This window comes from Electrona antarctica (assembly GCF_951216825.1).
Source record: "Electrona antarctica genome assembly, chromosome: 3".
In the NCBI taxonomy this organism is placed as follows: Eukaryota; Metazoa; Chordata; class Actinopteri; order Myctophiformes; family Myctophidae; genus Electrona; species Electrona antarctica.
The window spans coordinates 19,757,613-19,774,137 of record NC_136808.1 but is presented as its reverse complement, the minus strand read 5'-3'; the positions used below and the strand labels follow the sequence as shown (position 1 = coordinate 19,774,137).

At 40.8% G+C, this 16,525-nt stretch overlaps 1 protein-coding gene across 1 annotated transcript; it reads left to right on the top strand.

Annotated features, from left to right (window-relative positions):
- The first annotated feature begins 1,033 nt into the window (after positions 1-1,033).
- scamp2l (secretory carrier membrane protein 2, like) lies at positions 1,034-12,688 on the top strand. The gene is made up of 9 exons (XM_079497290.1): positions 1,034-1,204; positions 2,687-2,761; positions 3,451-3,528; positions 4,472-4,598; positions 5,930-6,058; positions 6,750-6,909; positions 7,233-7,334; positions 9,147-9,264; positions 9,781-12,688. The coding sequence occupies exons 1-9, from the start codon at positions 1,148-1,150 to the stop codon at positions 9,928-9,930; spliced, it is 996 nt and encodes a 331-aa protein (XP_079353416.1). The 5' UTR covers positions 1,034-1,147; the 3' UTR covers positions 9,931-12,688.
- Positions 12,689-16,525: the final 3,837 nt, after the last annotated feature.

The following is a 16,525-nucleotide window of genomic DNA, read 5'->3' as shown; positions in this document are numbered from 1 at the left end:
ATTTGCAACTCTAGATTTTTTTATAATGGGATGAATCTAGAGTTGCAATACCCTCCATTGACTCCCCATTCATCCAATTTGTATCTGCTTGTATTAAATGACGTTTAACTCACCAACATTGCAGCTCTAGGCCAAGCTTGAATTATCCTCTTTAAATCTGCTGCGCTTTTGTGTCATAAAAATCCACCGTAGACATGTTATGAGCTACTTTCTGTAAAGAAATTCTGTGCAAGTCAAGTGATTATTACCATCTGTTTCACATTTGCACATAATACAGGAGGCAGCAGCGCGACCAACTTAATAAAAACGAGTGCTTCCAAACTCCAACACTTAGAAAAAGAATCACCTGCGGAGGATGTCTTGACAGAAAGTAGCTCATAGTCATAACATGTATATGGTGGATTTTTATTACACAAAAAAAAATCTAGAGTTGCAAATTGCGGCTAGTCTAAGCTACTTCAGTGGCTCTGATATAGAAACTAACTCAAATATTATTACATATTCTTATAAGTAGGCTAAAGAAATGTAAAATGTCAAAAGTCAGAGTATGTCAAAGTTAGCAAATGTGCATTGACATCCATTCATGATTGGTTCATAAACGACCCATTGAAATCCATATGATCCATTCAAGATTAGTTAATCATAGTAGGAATTGTGGTAATAAATTATGACTCACCACGACAGTGTACTACCGAATACCGATCTAGGCTTGATATGAATATTTATTATCTCAAAGAACAGTTTAACCCAGGTCCATTTTACTAAAGCCTTTTCAGCCTACAGTACTGTAGTGTACACCAACTCTTTTCACTAAAAATAGCCGTAGTAAGTAAAGTACAAATGCCTCAAAATTAAAATAAAAAGGTACCTCAAAGTACTTGAGTAAATGTACTTATAGTAATTTAGTTTCCACCACTACTGTGTAAACGTGTGTTTTCTCATGCCAATAAAGCTCCTTTGAATTGAAAATGGACACACCCCCATCAGTGACGCGCCCACCTCTTCAGCTGCGCACGCGCAGTGAGCAGCCCGCGTCACACAGCTCGGTGCTCGGTATCGGCTCTGAGCTCTCTCTCTCTCTCTCCAGAGGCATCACATCACATCACTGACACACAGGGTCTGTTTATATGTCCATTAAAACACAAACATGTCTGAATATGACAGCAACCCCTTCGTGGATCCCGTGGACGTCAACCCGTTCCAGGTCAGTTCAACTTAAAGCTGTTATTTAAAGCGCTGTTTTAGATTAAAAAACAGTGTAAAAGATACTATTATTGTTTGACCAGAACCTGTTTGGTTGGTTGTCTGGGTTAAGGTTTGGCCTTTCCTTAGCAGCAGTATTTCCTGTAATCGACGCGCTGATAATGATCGACAGGTATATTCATCCAATTATAGCTCTTTTTAGACCAATGTAGAATGACACGTTGACTTTGTGCAAGACGTATACCTGCGCAGGTAGTTATTATTGTATAGGCCCCTTATAATGGGGATCGACTTGAAGATGATCATCACCATAATGTTTACTGTTTGCATGTTTTCATGAATGAACAGCTTGTAGGCAGCTTGCAGTGGTTTTCATTCAACCTTTTTCATAAATGTCCATTACAATTCCATGCTGATGTGGTACCATTAGAGAGAGAGATAACAGGAACACATTTCTACATTGTCTTAATTGTGGTAAACTTGTAAATTTTGTAATGCATATTTTTAACAATAATTTAACTCTTGAGAGTGTAAAATGAAACAAAATGGACCCGTAATGGTTAAAGATCTATAAGGGTCCATTTGGTTACCAACTCTCCATTTTGCTGGGGACCACCTGGAGGCTGGAGTGCAACCCTGTCAAGCATCAGATCCACGGTGGTCCCCAGACCACTGCTCTAATGTTGCCAGGTAGCAAATATGATAGACATGTTTAGTTTATAAACATCTTAACTAAAAGGAACAATAAGCACCATATACTGTGAAACCAGCTCTGTTGCAGCAGTGACCTAAATAGGTGATAATGCCTGTTGTGTTGTCTGAACAAATGGCTGTTGGGGAGAAAAGGCTGGAGCTGTTGCATTGCAATGTATACTTTATTTTAACATTTGCCTTAAAGGAAGAATAGTCTTTGTTTGCTGGAAAACAAGTTATTAAAACACCCTGCCCTCAGTGCCCTGCCCCTGGGCCATAAAATGGATAAAAGACTTCACACACACACAAACCTGTTTCCAGCTTTTCTTGCTTGTTGGGCTCTGCTAACCAAGTAAAGCAGGGGTTCTCAACTTGGGGACCACCAGGGTCCTTGGGGGGGTTCCAGGTGGTCCCCATGCAGCTAAAGGATGGAGAGTTGGTAACCAAATGTACTCTTATTAGAGCTTTAACTTGAGAAATCTTGAGAGTGTAAAATGTTTCATTTTACACTCTTGAGTTAAATTATTGTTAAACATCTGCATTACTTAATTTATATGAAGTCTACACAGTTGGAGAATGTAGAAAAATTATGTTTGCCTGTTTCTCTCCTAGGGTACCACATTAATACAGCAGCATGGAATTGCGAATCAAATGGTGGTCCGTGGCTCAAATGCCGCATTAATAATGGGCCTTGTTATGAAAAGGGTTGAAGAAAAAGGCCCACAACCTCGATTAAATACAGAATCATAATACTGAAGGAAGTCTGCTTCTGCTTATGTTCCATCTTCAGGATGCCTCAGTCACACAAGCCACCAAAGGGATCGAACATGTGGGAGAGTTCAACCCTTTTTCCGCTGGTGAAATGGTGAGGCTACCACACTTAATTTAACACCGCTTGCTTTCACGTTTTGATTTGATACAGCAATACAGTATTGCTTACCTTCTCTCTTTTTTTTTGTTGAAACATCTGTTTATTATGATTTTTGGTATACAGGCATTTCAAGAATGTTTAACCAGTAAGTTACAGATTGGAAAAAATGCTTACCTTCTCTTAGGTGGCATTCACACCTGCATGCGATACTGGTCGGTAGGGCTATCCCGGGCACTGCCCTGGTACTTTGAAGATGCACACAAGCCCGCACAGCCTTTCAGTTTTTGCACCTCGCTAACAAAACCTGCCGATCGACACTAAGTGTCACAGGTTGAAACAATAGGAATGACCGACCGGATGCATATCAATGGAAACGGTAGCCTACTGTACTGTAGGTACAGTAGGTGTCTGAAGCAGTCTAAACTAAGAGTTGGATAACAGTGGCTGGTGGATTCATGAACTAATTAAATTACAGAGGTTACATTTGCAAGGTAAATGCATAATTATGATAACACTAAAGTTTCCCCATTATGCAAGTAAATGGAATCAATTTTGATATACAGTATTTTGTGGGTTAATAAATAGGTATCACTCACAAGCTTGTGCACGCAACATAAACCCACTAGTGAAAAAATCCACTACACATCCCTGATTACAAATATGTGTATGAAATGTGTCCTCAGGCACTCCACAGCGACGTTACCATCCCCATCTCTCAACCAGCTGTGTTGCAGGCATCTATGGAGCCCAGTAGTGTGCAGGTGAGACACACACACACACGCACACACGTATGATGGAGGTGTGAGTTTATACATGAACTTCTTTTGAATATGTCCATTTTACTTAGATTAGCGGTCACAATACGTTTGTGCAGTGGGTCAAATGGGTCATTCAGGCTAAATTAATATTGTGACGTTTTTATTTCATATAATTTGGTATGATGTACTTTTTGTTTAATACTAAAACAAGCCTTTAGTAAACTTGCTTTAATAGCATTTTTTGGGGGACAATGCAAAACTATAGACAAATAACAATGAAAGGTATTATTATTTATTAAAAGATTCACGATTCACAAGATTTTGTTGAGTTCTGCACTAAGCACTTTTTTCCCTGACCTGTGATTAGTCATGGTGTGAGTCTAGGAGAGCTGAATCGTCTGCTAAATGAACAGTTGCTCAGTCACAGGTTGACTTCATGTCGTTCATGTCTAATAAAGAAAACAGGATCTGAATTGCTCCGTTGAGCCATAATTATGTTAGTGGTTAAGGTGTGGACGTAGTGCTGTTAACTCTAAAGTGTGCTGCGGCTGCATCCCAGGCCACCTTCCTAAACTAAATTAATTCTCTTCATTCTCCACCACGCAGACGGCTGCGGCTGCATCCCAGGCCACCCTCCTAAACTAAATTAATTTTCTTCATTCTCCACCACGCAGAAGGCTGCGGCTGCATCCCAGGCCACCCTCCTAAACTAAATTAATTGTCTTCATTCTCCACCACGCAGACGGCTGCGGCTGCATCCCAGGCCACCTTCCTAAACTAAATTAATTGTCTTCATTCTCCACCACGCAGACGGCTGCGGCTGCATCCCAGGCCACCCTCCTAAACTAAATTAATTCTCTTCATTCTCCACCACGCAGATGGCTGCGGCTGCATCCCAGGCCACCCTCCTAAACTAAATGAATTCTCTTCATTCTCCACCATGCAGGCGACTGCGGCAGCAGCCCAGGCCACCCTCCTCAAACAGCAGGAGGAGCTAGAGAAGAAAGCTGCTGAGCTGGACAGGAAGGAGCAGGAACTAAAGAACATTGCCTCCAGGGCAGGACTACCCGGTTGTGAGTTTCACAAATTAGCATTTTGAAGATTTTACACTTAACAACGTCCTTTCTAATAAAACCACAGGAGGCATTGGGCGTGTATACACGTCTTTAGGGCTTTTTTATTAATATGAAAAAAATCTTTATTTTTATTTTTTTGGGTTGGCCTTTCCTTCTGCACCGTACTCCTTGTGTTTCGCGCATGCACGCTGCCGTTCACTTCCCTGTTTGCGGCCCGATTAGAATGGCTCATAGCTCTACAACTAGGGAGCTCTCCATGGTTTTGACCAAAGGTGCAATGTTCTGTCTTCATTTCTGACTTCAGCATGCATCTCGTTTTATAAACGCTTCTAGAGAGAGTTTAGTGTGACCAGTGTGAGGTAACAACGGAAGATTATGCCTCCCGATTTTGGGGGGGGAACGGAAGGAGGGTCTTTTCAGAGTAAAATCTGCCATATCTGCTGGGACTCTAGTGCCTTTATTTTGAAGAATTCCCCGGGAAAAGTAGTGTTAAAAGAGAATTATTATTATTATTATTATTATTATTATTATATTCAACAACCAGTGGTAGGCGAAGGAAAAAACGCAGCGGAGCTCAGCATGTGTGCTGGGTAGGGATGTTAATAGTTAATAATTGTTAATCGAGATAGTGTGAGAAGTTCAGTCATTAGCAGTTACCAATTTATAGAAAATTCTGCGGTTCTATCATTGGGCAGTTTTCTGTAAATGTAATGCTGTGTGCTATGTTCCGGTAGATTGGCTATTTACAATGCGTTGTGAACTTGTAGATCGGCTATTTATGATGCGTTGTGAGCTTGTAGATCGGCTATTTACGATGCGTTGTGAGCTTGTAGATCGGCTATTTACAATGCGTTGTGAGCTTGTAGATAGGCTATTTACAATGCGTTGTGTGAGCTTGTAGATCGGCTATTTACGATGCGTTGTGAGCTTGTAGATTGGCTATATAAAAAGCACTCACATTTCCACTTTTTTATTGGAACACACCAATATACGAACGCTTACGTGTTTTGGCTATGAGCCTTCATTTGAGCATTTACATCAATGCTCACATCATTTACTTCAACTCACTTTATACAAAAGGTCAGAGTTCACCTACAGCTGAAATCTCAAGTGAATCACCAAGTTCCAATCACTTTATGCAAGAACAAACCCTGATTTGAATAATTAACTTACTTAGAGGCAATTATGAGGTGTATATATCATAAAGTTACACATCCAACAAACATACTGTAAGTAGTGTAATGTTATTCAGTCAGTTGCCCTGTTGTGAAACCAAGAGTTGGCTGACTAATCTGCCGATTAATTTGTGAAACCCTTTTCCGCTGCAGCCCGAGAAAACAACTGGCCGCCGCTCCCAAAGTTCTTCCCTGTGAACCCGTGCTTCTATCAGGACTTTGACGAGGACATTCCTGAGGAATACCGCAAGATCTGCAGGAGAATGTACTACCTCTGGATGTGTACGTATGGAGTAAAGTTCTCAGAGTCTGTGACTCTGTTCTCAGAAGAGAACAGAGTCAAGTTGAACAACCAAATCACTCGTCACTGAGGCACACACACACACACACACACACACACACACACACACACACACACACACACACACACACACACACACACACACACACACACACACACACACACATGTTACTTCATTAAACCATTTAGGCCTGTAACTTGTTGTACTTTTCAAGCTGGGAACACAATTTTAGATGTTGCTATGCATCAGCATTTACTAGCCTTTGTAGCAGATGGAGACAATTAAAAAGCATGTAAGAGGAGCTTGCACCTTTGGCTATTACTGTAATTTCTCCTAATGTTCATTTAAAAAAAAAGAAAATCGATAATCAAAGGAAATTAAAAGAGGTTTTTTATGTCATCTGTTTAGGAGGCTGAGAAATATTCGTAGGATTTCGAAATTAGAAGGCGTTTTTAGACTCGTCCACGCAGTGTGCATTTTGTCTCGGATGTCGAACTTGAGGGGATCATTGCTAACAAGTGTGTCTGTGTCGTATGTTTACCATTGTGTGTTTTAAATTGCATGCATGCATATAACAACTAACCCTTGAGCTGTAGAAACACTTCCAATGTATATTACAACTAACCCTGAGTTTCCCGTGTTAACTCTTTGTTTCCTGTGTGTCTCCACAGTCCACTGCGCCACCCTGTTCCTGAACATCCTGGCGTGCCTGTCTTACTTCACGGCAGACGCTCAGTATGGTGTTGATTTTGGCCTGTCTATCCTGTGGTTCATCCTGTTCACCCCCGTCTCCTTCGTCTGTTGGTATAGGCCAGTCTATAAGGCCTTCAGGTCAGTGTTCACCCCCCGTCCTTCATCTGTTGGTACAGGCCAGTCTATAAGGCCCTCAGGTCAGTCACTGTTAGCATTGCATAACATCGCAGTGCGACACTTTGTGAGCTTGTAGATCAGCTATTTTCAGCATGCAATCAAGTGTAAAATCAGCAACATACATTTTAGTCAACAAAATCAACTGTAGATTTAGTCGTCTAAAATGTTATATTTAGTCAACTAAAACTAAAAGTTTTGATGTGACTAAAATATGACTAAAAAATCAACACTACTATTATACTATACTGACATGCCTTTCTTTGTTGTTTTCTTTTCCTCCTCAGGTCTGACAGCTCCTTCAGTTTCTTTTTCTTCTTCTTTGTGTTCTTCTTCCAAGTAGCGGTGTACATCATCCAGACTGTCGGGATTCCCAAGTGGGGCAACAGGTCAGTGAGACAACCCAAACATACCTCTAAAGTCTGAATGTCCTGTCAACTCATTCACAACCAAAGCCGCCTTTGGACGTCTGTTGTGTGTTTTTAGTTTGTACGCTAAGTTACACTCTTCGCTAACCTATGAGTCACCATTTAACCCTCACTCAAACAGGAGATCACGTGATCGCAGAATCTCAGTCAGTCACCGTTGACTTCCGTGTTTGTGGATTTGCTAAAACCCTTTATCTCGCCTCTCTTCTTGTCCTCGCCATTGTTTGGCCACATATGCTTTTTTTGACGGACCATAACTAGAGAACCAAGGGTCGAAATAATAATAATAATAATCTATCTATAAATGCACCAAGTCTCTGTACGTGGGTACATCTGTCACATGTGTACGTCTACTACCGACTCCAAATTCGACACACGCATTCCACACCCCCACAGGGAGTCCAGTGCCCGGTGTCGAGTCGGTCGGACCCCCGGTTGTCCAGAACCGCCACAAAAGGCCTCTGCCCGGGCTCTGGACAGGGCCCCTGCCCAGGCTCCATATATGGAGCAGGCTGTTCTGACATCACAACACACCATTTTTGGCCATGCCTGACACAGAACTCCATAATCTAGGAATGAAAGAACACAGAGACAGCTACAGAAATCTCCATATATGGGCATAACAGGGACACAGACAGATCGGTGGAATGGGTACTCTGACACGGGTACAACGGGTATTGCATAGCCGGGTGGGGCATGGATCTCCAACTTCCATCGTTACCGACTCGGTGCTCTACGGCTGGGAACCAGTCTAGTAATATTAATACAATAAAAACTCGGGGGGTCGATCATACTGGAGATAAATATTCTGTGACTACTTGAAAGTTACGGAAAGTATTAGGGGCAAGTATTTAGTTTTTTATCGGCAGTAAGTGTGTCATTACGACGCTTCGTTATTGGCAGTCGAATATAGCTTGTTCTCATTAAAAACGCAGGAAAAAAACAAGAAAGCAGAGTTTTATTATTATTATTATTATTTTAACATTTAACATTAGATCGGACCGGGTTGGATTTGTTTTTAGATCACTTTATTTCCGGGTGTACTGTTCTTCGGAAGTCCTAGGATCACTCACAGGTTGTGGAAGAGAGCCCTCTATCGTAAATACTGAAAACACCAAATGACGGATATATTTGTCTATGGCAGTCAATGAGTTGATGCTTATGACTGAGTGGATAGCTAGCTATTTAAGAAGTGTTGGACATTTTGCTTTGAGTAAGTTTATGTGCGTATACAGAACTTGTGGGTTTCTTTATTCATATACCTGTCTGTCTGCACCCTGTCCTGTCTCTCTCTTTTCTTGCCATCTCTTTGACAGATTCCAACTGCCCTAGTTTGAGGCTGTGCTTTTTGTCTGGGCTGGGGGGCTACTTTGTAAGTGTGTGGAACCTCTCTCTCTCTCTTCGGGTTCTATCTCTCTTCATTTAAGTTGGCTTTTCCATCCTCCAGACCCTCATTCAACCTTTCAAACTTATATTATTATTATGTCTCGAGCCAATTCAATGATTGATTGGCTAGAGAGTGTGTGCTCCATTTTGAAGTTGCAATGTCTTTGTTGCCATGCAGTCAGCTTCTTCCATGCTATATTTGAATGCCATAGAAAGGCCTGTTGAATACTATGTTGATGATGTGAAATGAACATAGAAAGGCTTGTTGAACAATCGGTTGATGTGAAATGATTGAACATGGGAAAGGCTTGTTGAACACTATGTTAATGTGAAATGAACATTGGAAAGGAAAGGGTGTGGTTCAGATTATGCCTGTGTCGTTTACAGTGGATGGATCGCAGCAATCTCCATGATCCGTTCCAACATTGCTGTGGCCGTGGTCATGATGGTAGTGGCTGGTTTCTTCACCGTCAACGCTGTCCTGGGAGTGATCCTACTGAAGATGGTAAGGCGTTAGAAAGTACTGTGGAATGGAGTTTTACATTTTGTCCAGTCTAGATCAGTGCTGCATATCTTGATGATGGGTGAGAAAGAATTATTCTAAGTTAGCTTCTCCTTCTTGATACATTTCACACCTACCTCTCCATAGACATTGCATTGAACCTCAGTGCTTTCTCAGAGCGCGTGGTGTGAATTCTGGGTAATTGTCAATATAAATGTAAAAGGCTGTCCTGTGAATCGGTGGCAATTTTGGTTTATCCTTTCCAGGTCCATATATTCCTCTTTACTCCAGATCCACTCTAAATACCTTACTCTTTACTCTAAATACCCTAAATAGTTTTTACTCCAGGTCCACTCTAAATACCTTAATCTTTACTCTAAATTCCCTAAACAATCTTTACTCCAGGTCCACTCTAAATACCTTACTCTTTACTCTAAATACCCTAAATAGTCTTTACTCCAGGTCCACTCTAAATACCTTAATCTTTACTCTAAATTCCCTAAATATTCTTTACTCCAGGTCCACTCTAAATACCGGAGGACCGGGGCCAGCTTCACCAAGGCCCAGCAGGAGTTCACCGTGGGCGTTCTAACGAACGGAGCGTTCCAGTCAGCTGCGACCAGCGCTGCCACCACTGCTGCCCAGGGAGCCTTCCAGAGACACCCGTAAACACCTCCCCTGCTGCCCAGGGAGACTTCCAGAGACACCAGTAAAAAGTCTACTCTCATTTTGTAGATTTATAGACCACTCCTGCCATGTTCCAATACCCTTTGGTAGCTTTTCTGTTAGATCTGGAGTTTACTTATTTATTGAGGTGACGGGAAAAGGAGCCATTTATGATCAAGGAAAGATGTCGTCTTCGAAATTCTGTAATTTGTACTTTTCAGATCAATTCAGTTCAATTCAAAGGGGGGTTAATGGAGATGGCAAGCTTGCATTTGACCACTCAACGGAAGCAACTCTGTAAAATATTTTTAAATTAAATAATATGTAGTAAGGCTAGCCATTAGCTGCATGTCTGAACTGGAATGATGTTGTTGGTGAAAACCTGTTTCGCCAACTCCTGTCATTCCTGTTGGTTACTGAATACAAATGTAAGATAAAAAGTATTAGGACTGTGAGCTCTCACTCTCTGTAAAGATGAAGTACATCATCAAAACATATAATGTATGCCCATGCTGGCTGTGTGGTATGGATGGTGTCACTATAGGAACATACTGGCTGTGTGGTATGGATGGTGCCACTATAGGAACAAACTGGCTGGGGGTATGGATGGCACCACTATATAGGAAAAATGTATAGCGCACAGGTGTCCTGACGTGACTCGCTCATCTCCTGGGTCGTGGAAGTAGTTTCTCTATGGAGAATAACATTGGGTCACCTTAGAATGGTCTCATATACGCATTGTGGTCCAAAAATAAACAAACTGTTTCGGCGTATCGTTAGTCAGACAATCATATTTGATACAGTCTGTTTCTGGCGAAAATATAACTAATTCGGCGGCAGTCACATTAGCATTCTCTCACCGTCAGTTGGTTCTTCATACGAGTGAAACCGCCCAGGATAATTTATTTTTAGAACACAGTTCTTATTTGACGCAATATTAAAAAAGAAGTTTATGGGAATTCAGAATGTGGGGAAAAAATGCGACACAGGTAGGATGTGTAAATGACGTCATACTTTGATGCTCTATAGAAGCAACATTTCAATGAATGGTGAGGTGACACCTGCCTCCATGTGAAACACTGAACAGGAAGTAGTCAATGCAGTACATGTCATGACACTGCATCATGACATGTACTGTAGGTGGCTGTGAACATGGAAGTAGCGTACTTCAAGTACGACTTAAATATGCTTTTATATCTATGAGCAACACCCCGAATTGGATAGGATCCTTGCTGTCGGGTGGAAACCTCATTTTGTCCAGACCTTTTCAGATAAAAGAAATGGCACATCTAACAAGCTGAAAATGTGTTGCATCATGCATCATTATTTCTGCTACTATTGTGTGACGAAGTATCTTACCGACAGCAACGATAATTTGAGGCTAATGCAAACATAGCCTTTACAATGTTTCTATCTTTTCACTCTTCTATAGGCCTATATTTATTGGCTTACAGATGAGTGAAAACCTGCGCTATGAGACTAGAGTTTTAGCTTAGCTCGCTCTACGACACCGATTACTTTCACATACCTTTTAATGGTGAGGTTGACCCTTTAAACCTTTATCACTGTCGCCATCCATTTTAAGCATTCAGCACACGCACGATATTCTCTCTTTTGGTACTCAACTTGCATTCTATTTCCTACATTTTGCTGCAGCAAATAATTAATCCCTTATTGTAATATACTAATATGTGTTTTGGCCGCCACCACCACCACTGTAACAGTTAAATCCATACACGCACACTTGAAAACTTTTGTCTATGTCAGTGGTTTTCAACCAGTGGTCCAGATGGTCACCAGCTAAATGGTGGAGTTGGTGACCACATCGTACATTTATTCAATTTTTAAAATGTAAAATGAAACCAAATGGATTTTATTCTCTGAATAGTTAAACATTGTTAAACATCAGCATTACTTAATTTACAAGGTCTACACAATTAGAGAATGTAGAAGAATTGTTATTTTGATCATTTTCCCGTTAGCTTTCCTATGGTACAACATCAATACAGCATGGACATAATCCGATGTCCGATAACAAAATATTCTTTAGTTTGGGGTCTGAGAGGCCAAATCTCATCAAATGGTGGTCCTTGTCTTAAATGCCTAATAAATAATGGACCTTGGTATGAAAAAGGGTTGAAAACCACTGCTCCATTGTTACTTTTAGTGTCATTTGGAACTCGGTCCAAGAATCAGTTTTTTAATGGGCACAAATGTTACAGGGTGTGGACAGAAAACCGCTTGGAAGTGAATATCACAGAGTTCAAATGACGTTACACTACTGATATACTGATATGAAGAATTACATGTCTGAATGTATCGCTCACTGTCTGGCAAAACAACAGATGGAAGCATCCCCCCAACTGTATTATACTGTAAATGATTATCTGATTATTGGTGAAGGGATGACGGTTTTTCTTATCTATTTTTTTACTGTTTAATCATTATTACACTGGAATAGATGAAGAAGTCTTAAGATGCTCAAATGAAGAAATGCTGATTTCAAATGTTTTGGCAGCAAAGTGGAGACACTGTATTGCGTTGTTTCTTGTAACATTACACTGTTGTTTTTGATGATTATTAATATGGATCTTTCTTATGATAGACGATAGGGTAACTGTACGTGTGTTTATGTATGTATTTAATGCTGCTGTAGATTTAACTTTTGTAAAGAGGGATTAAGTTATATGACGGGGTTAGACATTGTAAATATTCACAAAATAAAAATGATGTGAGTAAATTGAAGGAGCTGAAAGAATAATTCATTCTCATGTTTTTGATTCATCCGTCTAAAATTTCGCGGCATGTTGACTGTTTCAGGTTAAAGCTGCTATAAGTACAACATTTGAATGACCTTTTTATTTTTTATTATTTTGGTATTCAGACAGCCAGCAATGGGTAGAACGCTCCCAAAATAAATTTAGTCTCTGACACATCTAGCGGCCACTATCTGCATTCAAAGATTTTCCTAGAAGCTTTGTCATTTGTTCGATTTGCCTATCTGCTTCCTGATTGGTTAGTCATTGCGACCGGGTTTTTTTCGACCAATGACAAAGCTTCTAGGAACATCTTTGACTGCAGATTGCGGCCCCTAGATGTGTCACAGAGACTACATTTATTTTGGGAGCATTCTACCCAATGCTGGCTGTCTGAATACCAAAAAAATAAAAACGTCATTACAAATTTGGCATTATTGCTTATAGCAGCTTTAAAGGGCACATTTGTTTGCTGCTGTTTTAATGTTTGTCATTCTTTTCTTGTATTTTATCCTGTTATTATATGAACTTTGTTATACAGCCTGCAGAGGAGGTCACTCTCAACATGTCACTGTACATACTGCACTGGCTGATATAATAACTCAACCTTAGCTTAAGTACACTAGTGGACACATTTTACTCAAGTTCTGTACTTGAGTACACTTTTGAGCAGTGGTGGAAAAACTGTGGTTCTCATTTACTGTTTTGGTCTTTTGGATATACGATTAAGCATTTAAGCCCTGTTTCTAAATAGGCTATACACACGTCTGCATGTTTTATAGTGCATGTCTATGCACACGCAAGCAAATGCGTGCGCATGTGTTCACGCCTTAGAGTATATACTCTAAGGTTCACGCATGTCTTATGGGGTGTGTCCCCCACTTCTAAAAGTAGCACTACAACACTGGTTGGCAGAGCTATACCGTACCACCGACAGGAGTGTTATTGTACTTCTCCCCATGATATGTACATAACCCATTAAAACTTTGGTGTGTGTGTGTGTGTGTCTCACATCACTTAAAACACATTGGGCCCTATTATGCGTGTCTTAAGTACCAGGTCTTATGACTTAACTTAAGACCTGGAGGCGTGGTCAATGCTGTTTGGCCACTCAGAATAGCCAAATGGCATTGATCACGCCTCCAGGTCTTAAGTTAAGTAATAAGACCTGGTACTTAAGACATGCATAATAGGGCCCTTAATCTTCTCTTCTGGTGGGTCCCTGGCACAAAGCCAGATGGGGAGTTCTGTGGCCAAATACATTTGGGGGTCTTAATGGGTTAAAAAAGGGTATCCGTCACACCACCTAGATCCTAGAATATTTTCTACAACTCTTTCCTCATCAATTTCTGATTGTTCAAAAAACTCCATGACAAATTATTACAGATAATAGTACAGTACTGGACGCAGGATGTGACCAGAAAACAAGTCATGGTAAAGAACAGAATTCTCAGTGGTCTTTCGGTCAGAGTGTCTGCCCTAAGACTGGGAGGCCGGGGTTCGATCATACCAAAGACCACAAGCTCACAACGTGTCGATGTAGATAGTAGTTTACTATTCAAAAATGATTTTCAAAAAAGTAACAAAATGTGGTGCCCAAACGTGTGTGGTGTGCGTGTGCTCCTGTATCAGTATGGCCAGGTTTCTAGAAGGTTTTGGAACCCTTCCCATACCGATACAAGAGGATTTTCACCACAAATATAAGCCATAAGCTGTATGAATGGGCCACCACCAAATAGTATGTGAAATTCATGATAACGTTACATAATATAGGCTAAATACAGTAAAATGTTGAGTGCTTTAACTCTGACTCTGTACAAATAGATATATCGGATGCATGTTCTGTTGTGTATTAGGCTTATTGTCTAGTAAATCAAACATTTTGTCTAAATATTAACTAATTTACAATTGATGTCCTACTAATATAGTAACTGACCAATAGTATGACTCATTTTGACTCAGGGTTTGTCAATGTATTCTTCAGGCCAAGGACCCCATAGCTGAGAAAGAAATGAAGCAGGGACCCCTTAGCTGAGTGAGAGATGAACTACATATTGTATAGCTGAGAGAGAGAGATGAAACAGGGACTCCCACTACATATTGTATAGGGCAGGCTCTATTAGCTCAATGGTAAAAATGTCAGTGCAGGAACCTCGTTCAAATCCAGTCTGGCAGTGTGCCGCGGGTTCGACTCCCGATCCCGACGGCCTTTACTGCATGTCATCTCCCCCATCTCTCTCCCCATTTCCTGTCAGCCTACTGTCTGTCCCTCTATAAAAAATATAAAAAGAAGACAAAGACAAACAAAAAAGACCATATCAATTCAGCAGTGTTTTAAATGTAACATTGTTTGTTTAATTATGTTGTGATTCACATTAATGTGTATACTTTCAGACAGGACCCTGTTGAAGAGCCATCAAAATATGTCCATACATGGACAAATGTGCGTGGCAAAAGACTTGGTTTTGTCCGTGCATGGCAAATTCTAGATTTAGTTTTTACACACCATGTTCTTATTTTGATCATAAGACCCAATTACTGAATGTCTAAGTCTCCAGATTTTCTTCAGAATATCTTGTATGACACTGATTTACTGTCACTATGTATGGCACATTAGGAGTCTAACTATAGGCCTACTACTACTAGTGGTTCTCAAATGTTTTATTTCCACCTTAACTGCTCCTTCGCCTGGAAAGGAGCCAGCTTAGGTGGTTCTGGCATCTGGTTAGGATGCCTCTCGGGTATCTCCCTAGGGAGGTCCTCGACGCACGTCCCACTGGGAGGAGACCCCAGGGCAGACCAAGGCGCAGTTGGAGGAAACACATCGACTCACTGGCCTTGGAACGTCTCTGAATCCCCCAGGTGGAAGTCACTAATGTTGCTCTGGAGAGGGAAGTCTGGAGCACTCTGGTGGAGCTGTTGCTCCCGCGACCTGACTACGGATAAGCGGTTGAAGATGGATGGATCATCCCACCTTAACTCTTGAGAGTGTACAAATGCTGACCGTCCATTTGGTTCCATTTGTACACACACACGCGCACACACACACACCTGTTATAGTCAATCAGGGCTAACTCTTTATGTGTTTCTGGTAATTTTATTGTCCACTCATTTTGTCCTTGGCATTTTGTCCCTTTTCGTGGAGGGGTCAGAATGAAATTTGGACTTAGACTGTTTTTCGTCTGTAGTACTATGACCCACGGAACAGCAGGCTTTTCCACAAACACTGATAGAAGTTTGGGTACAACATTATAAATATTCATGCCCTTGTGCTAAGCTGAGCCTGTCTATATCTAAGGCTCTGAGCTGAGCTATAAAGGCTTGAACCATCCTGTCTGCTACAGTGCTATATTCTCATCGACCACAACACCAAGTGTGAGATTCTACGATGAAGGCTGCGGTTACTCTACTATTCCACCTGGTGGTGCTGTTGTGCTTGTCTGGGACAGAGGATAACATAGGGGAGAACGGGGTAAGATGAACCACCTTTTGCTTAAGTTGTCCTGGAAGCAAGGCAAAATGAGATGGCAGTAAAATCTAATGGTCTACCCATATTTCAGGATGTCCTCTATCAATTGAAATGATGAGTAAGCCACTATGACAAAGGGCCATGAAAATATGACCTTTTTAAAAAAAAAAGTGGCTCAATTTGCCCCAGACAACTTACCCCTCCAAATCGAGGGGTAAGTTGAACCACATGATATTTCTTATGTTAAAAGCTTAAAGTTGAACAGATAATGTATTCACTTATCGATAATAATATAATAACAGTTTTCCCTTTTGCAAATAGTCTTATTTATTTGTTTATTTATTATTTAAACAATATTAAGACAATTAAATAA